An 11,817-nucleotide genomic window follows, 5' to 3' on the forward strand; every position below is an offset into this window, starting at 1 on the left:
TTCTTACAGACAAATTTAATATGGGCTACACTTGTGTGCTAAATTTTTCAGTCATGTATCCTTGAAATGAACCTCTGGAAAGAAAAACACTTCTGGAATACAAATTTAAAGCTCAGACTGTAAACGTACTCTCCTATGAGAACAATAATTATGAACTCTGTTGTTATTTTCCTGTCAACACTTTATATCTTTATGTTAGTTTTGCTTTTGGAATACCCTATTCATACCATGTTTATGTACCCCTGTTCTGTAATGTCCCAGATAGTAACATACGTAGTATACTGTATATCACATTACTTTTCCTTCTGTAGGTTGTAGGTCTCAGATCTTCTAAACTCAGAAGACTCTCCTTCACTAGTTAATAATATTATCTTTCTTCTGTATATAATAAAAAGCCTCAATCCCTATAACAGTGTCAAGAAGTACAATTGTTGTAAATCAACCTCAGTTGTTCAGTTAGACTCTTCAGTTTTTTATACATCTCAGTGTAGCAGGCTGTGGCGTAGAATCCACTGAACATTTTGGCTCCTGTAAAAAGCATTGTCCCTAATAAAGGATTAAGACAGCAGATGTTTTCTACAGGTACACTTCACTACAACAGCTGATTCGCAGATTCAGCACTAAAGAATTGTTGCCTAAAAGAAGAGAAGGAAGTGGTGAGAAAAATGGCAAGTTCTCTAAGAACCCATCCTTCTATACTTTAACAGGCCTTAAACAGAGTCTGAGGTGAAAGTGAATTTCATTAAATTTCATCAAATGCTGTTTCTGGGAAATATAAGATACCAATTTCGTTGACTACTTCTGTTGCTGTACATGCAGTCCACCTAGTGTGTAAAAGAAAACTTTAAGTTCAAAGAATAAATTGGTTTATTAAAACTGTTTATTGAACCTTATGCTAAACTAAGGCATTTTACAGTCCATTTGTTTCTTAATGGGATTTTCTCTATTGAATTTTAAGTAGATAGTTCTTTCCATTACTGTTGTGGTATATTGTGCTTCAATATTTTCTTTTCGTTTTGGTTTAATGCTGTAAAAATTCTGTTAAAGGGAATATATCCTATTATCATGAATATTGTGAGCAACATTATTTTTAATTTTTTTACTTAGCCGTTTAAGGTTGTGTTTTTATAAAAAAGATAAAGAGGGGAAGTCAACCTATTCATGCAGTTAGAAAACCAAACAAGAAATATGCATTTAAAAGTGTTACAAACACATTTCCAAGGAAAATCAAATCTTCAAATATAACTAACAATGTTTCAGTCCCTTCTACAGAGTGAAGATTGTTTGAGCATAAGTGGATTTTTATGAATGACTTTCCATAAAAATTATGACTTAATTTTGGCTCTTGATTTCTGACATGAAACCCCTTTCCCTGTAGTCACCTGTGAGTCAGATGGCTTGAAACTGGATTCAGGGACGGAAACTAGCTTGCAGTCATGTGCTGGACTTCTGAGAGACAAATGTATACTTGTATTTCAAAATTATCCAACATTGTGCTGAAGAACATAACGTACACAAGACCATGAAATTGTAAACTAATTAAGGTAGTTCTTTCAATAATAATTCCCGTTATCTTCAAGATCTTGCTTATAAAACCATTTACAAAAGTTCCAGTGCAATCGGTGCCTTTTTGCTTTGTCTTAGCACCAACAACAGTGACTTTTAGAAAAAAACATTGAACATTGATATTTCCTTCATGTTATCAATCTTGTGCTTGTGCAACCAATGTATCCACCTTTGTCATCCACCTCAGCAGGACATTGTAAACCTCCACTATACTGAACATCTCACCTCTTCTTGTATTCTTACAATGAGCACTAGAGTACATACAGTAACAACAAAGTTTTGTTATTAAACTTTTGACAAAATAACGTTATGCAGTTTCTTCTTGATTCATTTATGATTTTTGATTATGGGTGCTCTTAGTAGTTATTTCTGCTTAGTGTTGTATAAAGTGTTTCATTGAGCAGTTCAGGAGAAGGGGTCAGTTACAGTAAGACAAATGTGAACACCTTTGAAATAGGAAATTGGGGATTTCATCAGTGCTGCGATAGCTGGATTGTTAGCTTCAATTGCAGCCTTAAGAGTATTGTGTTACACAAATTTACCTCCCACCATAATCAGCTATGTGGTGCTCTGTGCCTTTTCAGAAATGCCCACTGCAGCTGCTAATCGAAGAAAAGCAACTTAATGTTTGAACAGTATAAATGTTGTTTAAAGCATAATCTTTATTTTTTTGGTTCTTGTATTTGTATGAACTTAGAAAAAGGGAACCTTTGCTTAGCTCATAGGCTTTTCTGATGTGGCACAAGTACCATAAATTAAAAGTGACCACTCAGTCCTCTGTGTGCAAACACTTGTTTTGTTTTTCTTTTTTTCATGATTTATGTTTGTCTAAAGCCATGCTTTCAAGTGGAGGGATAACATTTTTTCAATAGCCTTAACATGTCATTTCGGGCCACTTACACAAAAACAATTACTGCGTCTGGGCAACAGCCAAATAATTGGAGTTTCCCTCAACTCTTAATAACAAAGGGAAAAACCTGATATTGCCAAAAGTTAAGTATTTGTTTTTATTCATTTATTGTTTTGAGGTGCACTAACCATTTGCCAGAATGATGCTCTCATTATCTATAAAGAATGTACTCAATGTAGGCAATGGGGAAATCCACATCTATTCCATTTTAAATAAATTAGCCATTCATACACATAACAGCTTAAGCTCACAGGTGACTATTATGAGGTCAGTAATGAATACTGCTATGAGGGCACCCTGGGAAACTTTAGCCTACCCAGCCTCACTAATATTTAGCCTGTTGGGTAGCTAAATTTTCATTTTTTATTTAGTTCATTGAGAATCTTCACAATATCATCTCCATTTCCATGGCAACTGATTCTTCTACTTTGTTCATTTATTCACCTGAGTTAGACACAAATACGAATAAGAAAAATAAGATGGTGAAAACAGAAATAATAATTAGACTCCTTAAGTAATATCGATATTGAGGAAGAAATTACGTTTTTCTTGTCACAAAGGACTATTTACCAAAGATTGCAAGCAGAAGGCTTGAAGAGAAAATACATTGGGCTTGAAAGCTATTGATTCTTAGGCTTTAAAAATACCATTATCCAGTGTCAGCTAATTTACTTGTGGTGGAGATCAAACAGGCAGTGTTTATTAACTTTGATTTTTTAGACAGGCAGAATGGTCTCTTCTCTCATGAAGATTTGCCTACATCACTTTACATTTTCGCACAGATTAGGATAGGAAAATCTCATTGCTGATAAAAATGTTCTCTCTGTGTCAAAGCTGTAGTAATGACTACTGGGAAAAAGGCCCTGTGGCTCATTGTCTGAGGATGATAATCATGACCTACAGGAAGATACAGGTTACGTGGATTTAACAACATGACTTCCTAAACAAATACCAACAAAAAACCCTGTGTAAAAGGCAAAGATTCAAGTGACTAAAAGAAACAAAATGGATGGATACATATGAAATTAAAAACCTAGAATCAATCTAATTTGTTTTGGAGAACTGCCTTCAGCCAATGTCTGCAGGGGCTAAAAATGATTTTGTTCTTTCAATCTGTCACCACAGCTCCTACCTTTCAGAATTGGAATAGGCCTAGCTATCCTCTTGAGTCAGACAAGTCTGGACTTTCTGTAATACATCAATTTGTATATAACGACAGATGTGATTACAGTATATTAGATTTGAGATAACTGGGGGCATTGCACATTATCTGAAACCTGTGTTCTCTGTAAGATATGACAGAACACAAAACATAAGATGATAAATTTAAACAAATATAAATATACAGCAATTCAGAAATGCTGAGTAAAAATAACAGAGGAAATTACTATACAGTATTAAGCTTGTATATTATATATCTACAGGGAGATATATTTTTCAGGGAAGTAAATCAGTTCTCCAGGATGTCTGGTGCGTATGTTCTAAGTAAATGTCTCCCCTGAAATCCAATATTTGCATTAACTGAATAGCTGTCTTTGCTAGCCTAATAGAAGAATACCGTACTTGAATATTTATGAGTGATTCCAAACTATTGTACCACAATATACCTTTTGTTGGCTGTGATGTAATTATTGAAGAGATATTTTAAATTACTTTATTAAAGCACGTTTTCCATAATTATGACATGAATCAAGTTAGACTGGTGGATGTGCCATTTAAAAATCTACTGTACTTTTAATATCATTCTATGTCAAAGATTGCAGTACAGTTTCCTCTTCAGGTTTCATGACGGATAAAGCAAGAACTTCAAGTATAATTTTCTGTAGCTCTTCCACAAAAGGATTTCATCTCATCCTGGCGCTGCTAGAAACATTTTCAGGGAGAAGTGAGAAATTACCTAAAGCTCTGAAGTTATTACAGAGTATGTTGCACAACCTGATCTTGATGTAGTAGAACATATTTCCATGGATGATAGTAAGGAGTTTGGAAATCTTTGTGTGTGAGGGGTGTACAGTGTGGAAGACGTTATCAAGCAATGTTTTTACAGTGATTTTCAGCAAAGCGCTGAAAAGTGTGGGTCAATCAGCTCTGTCAGCAATTGGAATACTGAGACAAGTTAAAGAGATCTGGAGTTAAACTGGAGATCTTCAGCAGATTCACACGTTGTTCAACAGATCCAGATATGTGTGGAAAGTAGGATCCTCTGTGGTTAAAAAGTAAAGGCATGGATATTCAGCGCTTTATATGGCATTTAATTGTTTTATAACTGCAGCGTTGACTGGTCACCCTAGCATGTATAATGTTCCTTTTGCTGCGTTCTGTGATTTCCATGCATCAGAAGAAAACACTTTTATTAATTTACTCCATAGTTCAATGAGCATAATATTCTCTGGAAAAAAATCTGTATATATCATAATAGTGTAGGTGAACCAATTTGCCAGTTTTCTTAACCTGAACTTGTGCCTCATTTAAGTGAAGCCACTAGGGTTGTGCCACTGTCCTTGCTTTCATGTAGGTATCAGATAGATTATTTTTGCAGATTCTGCAAACAGGGCACAGACTGTACGGTAGCTCACAGATTAGGTAAGAGCTAAATGTTACAAATGAAAATAGGTCATGTGGCCCTAATTTTTAATGTGATGAGTATTACTAACTTGATCACATCCTTTATTACATGATCACAGAAAAAAGGCTGGTTATACATTCCTTTTTAGTTTGTTTTTACAGGGCCAAAATGGTTTGTGTAAAGACTTCATAAAGTCTAATATTAAGTCATTTACTTAGTAAGAGGAATAATGGTGCATATGGTATTCTGTTCCCTTCATCTTTCATTAGCAATTATGTATAGTTTCCTTTTTGCCACCTCCAAACAACAGATGAACATTCCACGAAAACCATTGCATTTCAGAAAATGGTTATGGATGGACTGTAATTACAAAAAGTTTACCACAGCTTTATGAGAATTTTAAATGTGCAACAACAATCTTATGTAATGACAATCCCAATAAAAAACCTGCTCTTTAAAGTATATCATAGGAGCTTCACTCTGCATCCATTGTGTTCTTTTTGCAGAACACCTGCCAAAGAAAAGCCAAGAGTAAGAGTAAATTATCCATAAGCCTGTTAGTGAAATCTCCCAGGCCATCTCCCAGGGCACTTAATGAATATTCTTCAGGGAATCTGAATGATTCAACAAGTCCTAGAATATGCATTCAAGATCAGAAGAGGTGCATAGATACTTTCTGAAAGTCTGTCTTTTTAAGTAAGACTTGTCTTTTAAAGTAATGGTGTTCACTTTTAGAAAACAAAAAGATTTTGTTATAGTAGAAGTCATTCATCATGATTTTCTGTTTTTACCAAAAATCAGGTAAAAATCTTTTATTTTAAGATACACCTAATAGAAAAGACATGTGCTGTTTGTATAGATAGGGAATCTATACATTTATGAATGCACCTTAGGAAATTGAATTAACACAGGCGTGCTGCATGTATTGTTCTATTGTTTCATATCTGCTTTATTGCGTAATTCAGAAGATACTTGTTTTATATATATAAAACTAGAAATACCATCACTTCGATTAAGGAATGTTTTACCAATATATTGTTTTCAGATTTTGCTGTTGTTTATAGACACAAGGTGTTTAATAAAATTGAAGATTTAAGATTACAGTATGTTTAAAAAATAATAGTTAAGTGGTGGGCAAAAGATGTGAGCTCTTTTTGCAACAAAGAAAAGATGGATGTGTATGATAGCAGTGTCGATTGGAACATTGGAACATTGGAACATGGCCATGCAGAATAAAGTACTTAGCATTCTGTTTCAAAAACAAATGCCATTAGTGTTGAATCTGCACAAAGAATAAAACAATTATTAAATTGGTAACATAAATGCATATCAGTATAATGGCTTCAGAACAACTGTTCCTGGCAGGCAAAGTGTTAAAGAAGAGATTAGAGGGCCTGTATAAAGCAGTCTCTTTTCAGTGCTTTTCTCTAACACGACTGTTTCATGGAGTGATGGCCGGCTGGTGGCAACTCCATTAGGCAGCAAGTAATTGGATGTGCACATCAAGAATAATGTATGTGGAGGACTCCTGGGGCTGCAGACTGCTGACAGTTCACTTTTTATTGATCAGCTGTATGAAACAGCGCTGGCAATAAAGGCTTATTGCCATATGCTGTCCGCTGTACTTCTTGGAAATATTATATTGCATAGAAATCAAAAATAAATGTTGTTTTTTATTACTTTTCAGGGAGAAACGACTTTATATATACAGCAATAAGCTCCTTATTTGAACAATTTCATGAGGCACATTGGCACAAAGCAGAAAAGTTACAATAAATCATAGAATTTAGAATAATGTTCAGAAACGGTAAAGATAAGCTAATTGTGGCAGACTGTACTGTAGCAATGTGATCTTCATTAAAAAACATTCGTATTAGGCTGTTGAAAGAATGTTTTTGTTATGAAAACAGAAACACTTATTCTTAGAATAACAGAAGAAAGTACCGGCTATTTAAAAACATCAATTTACAGTAACATGGTGTAGGCTAAGGACAATAAGAAATTATAACAGAACTTAAAACCGTACGATTTCACAGAACTGTATCTCTGCCAAATGTATAGTGCAGTTGTTTCAGTCTGGTATTTAAAAAATATTTTTCATAATACTGATGTATTGTACTGTTCTAAACTGATTCTAAATTGATTTGTGTAATTAGTCATAAAAAACAAGCCACGTGGTACCTGCAGTTATCCTCCCAGTTCCACATTATCACTGTAAAGTTTATTTGCCAATATTTCTAATTAAAAAGTGTTTTTCACACCTTGATTGGTGTTGTATAATTCCCATTGCAGGGCCCCATTGTTTTAGCAGAGCAAAATGAAGCTACTGTATGAAACTAAAGTTCCGCCCTTTGCAAGTATCGTTAAAAAACAGAAGGATTTTAAGGGGTAACAGTACCACTATATTAATCATCCATACAGTACATAATAACATTCTGAGCAGATTCATTTATGCATTCTGAAAATACACTCATATCAAAACCACCATTTTAGTTTCAAATGAAATAACAGGTTTCCCATTCCTCTAACTTCTAAACTTAATTTTATGACCTTTTTAAGTATGTATAGCCATAAAACCAATTTCACTGTCGCGTTCACAATACATTTTATCTGTCTTAGAATACCTAACACCATGTACATAATATAACATAAACATGTTTTTAGCTGTTGACGTTTTCCCCAGAATAAGTTCCTTTTGTCTAATTCTGCTGTTTATCACTTTTCAAGGTCAAAAAATCCTACACCACAAAAGCAATGTTCTGGAAACTGTTGTTCTCATCAATCCCTCAGATGATGCAGTCAGCACTGAGGTAAGTGGTTTGTTTGAAAGCTCCTACATTTTGAATGCGCACCAGTTCAGGCTATTTCCTCATCTTTGCATGTCCTATACAAGTGTGTTCCACAGTCACCAAACAATATGAATGAGTGTACCATGATGAGGATTTCTTTAATATGTAAGACTTTTTTGGAGTAATAATTTTACTTTGCCAATGAATCACTGTGTATTGAATGGAACTCACAAATATATCATGTTAAAATCTGGAATAGATTTAAATATAGAATAAGATACATCATTTACAACATCGTCCTCATCTTTTGATCTGACGGTCTTAATTGGCGACTGTCACAGGGGAGCTATATCTTCCATTTCTTCATAAAAGCCTGAAAAGGGAAGCACAACGTAACGTGTTGGTTCTACTCAGATTATGAGAAGGGGAATGACTAATGTATCCTCAAGCTTTGTAGCAATTTCCCATTAGGCTTAAAAGGGATGAGCATACTGTACAGGCATTAGAGCAAAAAAAAGGTAATTCTGATCAGTCTTTCTGCCTCATTTGCAACCAGAAGATTAAGATGGACAAAGGTGCAGCCTGTCACCTGTAACATTTATTATATTCCTATGGGTAGATAACAAATTAGCAATATAATCATGTTTATCTTGTATACTTGGATGGTAAAAGCTGTTAAAAGAAAAAGATGTTAAAACACATATCATCTAGGGTTATTTTTAAAGGTTTTCCCAGATTTTCAATGAATTGCAATTTGCTATTACCCTTTCAGATATCTACTGTAGCTACCTTTGATGTGATTTATGAATTTCTAAGATAAGATTTCATCATGACAGTAGACAGTACAACTATCCGAAAAGACTTCTAATTCCGCTTTGTGTATAAAGTATCAAAGTAAAAAACCACAGGCAGGTGTTCAGACAGCTATTGATATCAACAGACATATCAAACAGACATTTTAAATGTCAATTGTATCACTTTTTAATTAATATGATATTAAATGAAGTTTATTGTAAATGTGTTTTTAATTTATTGATTTGGCATGTAGTTCTATACATTTCCAGAACTCTTCTTTGAGGAAAAATGTTTTCATGCCTTTTATTCCAAAGTAATTTATTATAATACAATTAACGTATAGAAAACAAAATGAAAACTTTGATATTAACCTAGCCCTCATTAGGCATTGCTCCTGTGAAAGACAGATCTATAGAGCCAATATGTACAGTAGGCCCGTGTAGTTATGCCCTATCAGGGGCTGTGACCAAACAAGTGGGTAGAGAAGACTAGTTCTAGCAATGCGTATCTCTCATTTGAGAAACAGAAGTGAGGATAATTCCAATACCACCATTTAAATTATTGTAGAAAAATGCTATAACATGCACCAAATTGACCTAAAAACTCTCATGTCCTGCATAAATCAGTTTATTTATAAGGGAAACAATCGACCCCTGGAAAATTTCCCATTGGCTGTTCATGGTGCCTGTGTGGCTCATGAAGCATTAAAGAGTTAGGATAAACATGTATCGACAACAGAGGACAATGACCTGTAATCTAAATGGAAGTGCACAGCTATTCACTGACAAGCCCCCTTCCCATTGTGTCCAGAGCTGCTCTGCTTTTTAACAATACAGCACCGTAGGTTGATAGGGGCCCTGGCAGGCAGCCCAGGACAGGCAGTGCTAGCAAAGGGGGGAAAAAGACAGCTAATTCTCTAATGGATTTAATACAATTGAAATTGATGAGATTTGTGTGAGTCACATCAGGCAGATGACTGTGCCTGTTGGCACAGTACTGCGTAATATAAATTGACATGGCTCGTGTCTTTGAAAATAAATGCGCTCTTTTGACTTCGAGACCCCCCACATGTCAGCCCTTTACGGCAAGCACAGTACAGTACAACTTTAGTAATTAGATAAAAAAACAATAATGGAAATATTGATAGGACTCCAGTGTAATGTACAGTAGCTGATATTCAAATAAAGAAAAGTATTGTTAAAAAAGCAGAACAAAGAATTGGTAAAACTGTATTTGACATTAAGAGCTTTCAGAAAATATAACTGAGTGGATGATTCCTCTTAATAATGTAATGATTTTTTAGTTTATTTGATTAAGTACTGTAAATTTTAATCCAGCAGTGTGTTTTGTGTGCTGATTTCTTGTAATATGATAAGGACACCAATTCTTTGCCTGCGAAACCATTTCAGTGCAGTACTTTGAACAGCCCAGTGCACTGTTGACCTTGTCTGACCCATTACAGTGCTTATTTCACATATTGACTTCACATGCGACAGCTGGCAGTGTAGCTTCTCCAACAGTATGACAACTCATATCTTTTAGGAATTCTGATTAAGTGCGGGTATCGGAACATACTGTTTTTCACAGTATATTATAAATTTGACAAACAGTGAAGAGCTTCTGCAAAGATACTGTAAGTGCTCTTCGTGTTGAATTCTCCAAGTGTTTTTGTCAGCGTAACTGTTATACACTCTTAGTCATCTACTAAATATGACTTGCCCTAAAGAGAGATATTTTCTAAATACAGTTAAAAAAGTGGAAAAAAATAATAACTTTAATTTATAAAGCACCTATCCAAACCCAAGGACTCTGTGCATAATAGAACAAGACAAATTGTAAGACAATCAGACATACAGTAGGCCACAATAAAAATGTATTTTAAGTTTCATTTTGAAAACAGTCAAAGAATCTGCCTTTCATAAAAATGGAACAATGACAGAAAAATCATGGTCCTAATTACTGTGAGCAAAGGACTCAACTGAACAGAGTCTATGTGAGGGATTGGGTATATGAAGGAGTTTAGAAATATACAATATGATAGAGTCAGATTATTTAGAGCCTTAGAACTTGAATGAATGTCAACAGAGGTTTTTGTTAACATTGAACAATAACTGTGAGGAAGGAAAAAGTTGTTTTCTGCGGCAAAGATAAATGTTTACTGTGGTTCATAGAAATGTCTAACAGCATATTTCGTAAGTCTATTATAACAGAACAGTAAAAATGTAATACAGCAACTGAATACTAAGTTGAAAGCTATTGGATTATGATTGGCATATGTACCTTCTCGATGAGAAAGACAGTTCATTAAACTCTTTTGCAGCTCACTAAATCCTCTGCATAATTATAAAAACAAACATTATCTGGTCATGAATATGTTATACAAAATACATTAATGAAATACAAAGTCTTCTATTTCTTAATAACATACAGAATGCTGCTACTGTATAATACTTGGAAGACAAAGCTCACATATAATTGTGATTGAGGAACAGGCATGATATGCTTTCTTTAATAAATAATTTAAATTTCCATAACACCAGCATAAATGAAAAGTTTAAAATCTTTCAAAGAAAATTATATGCTTATTATTTGAAATCTATTTTCTGTTCCATCGCCTTAATAATACACACTGTGAAATTAGCCAGCTAATTACTAGTTTCCTTCTTGATTTACATTGCCAAGGTATCCTCCTACCTAACCTCCCACTCAGCCTTCCCTGGACAGCCTAAACTTTCTTTTAAATGATACAATTAAGCATTAGTTGTTTGTAGTTCTTATTTTTGGATATGCTGTAGAAGATCATTAAATGCAACAACAAAGCATATTGAGTATTCCAGTGTCATCAAGATTTCCTTTCAACTGCAATCCCCTTGAAAGAGTGAAAGTAATCTTTCTTTCTTTCTTTTTGTCTAGGTTCGCTTGATGATCACAGATACTGCCAGACACAAGCTGCTTGTATTGTCAGGACAATGCTTTGAAAATACTGGGGAGCTGATTCTGCAAGCTGGGTCTTTCTCATTCCTGAACTTCATAGACATCTTTACAGATCAGGAGGTGAGCTGCTGATATGTTTTTTTCATCATTTTACATTGCAGTGGACTAATATTTAATTTCAGATTGAATTAATTGAACACACATTAAGTACCCATTTTCTAATTCCTATGTGATTTTATACAGTGTGTATTTTATAA

At 34.3% G+C, this 11,817-nt stretch overlaps 1 protein-coding gene across 1 annotated transcript in view; it reads left to right on the forward strand.

Annotated features, from left to right (window-relative positions):
- The window catches only part of map1b (microtubule-associated protein 1B), a 54,096-nt gene that overhangs the window by 30,470 nt on the left and 11,809 nt on the right, over positions 1 to 11,817 (forward strand). The window contains exons 3-4 of the mRNA XM_006627167.3: positions 7,770 to 7,852; positions 11,540 to 11,680. Coding sequence (XP_006627230.2) covers positions 7,770 to 7,852; positions 11,540 to 11,680 — 224 coding nt within the window. The remainder of the gene's footprint in view (positions 1 to 7,769; positions 7,853 to 11,539; positions 11,681 to 11,817) is intronic.

This window comes from Lepisosteus oculatus, chromosome 3 (genome assembly GCF_040954835.1).
Source record: "Lepisosteus oculatus isolate fLepOcu1 chromosome 3, fLepOcu1.hap2, whole genome shotgun sequence".
NCBI lineage: Eukaryota > Metazoa > Chordata > Actinopteri > Semionotiformes > Lepisosteidae > Lepisosteus > Lepisosteus oculatus.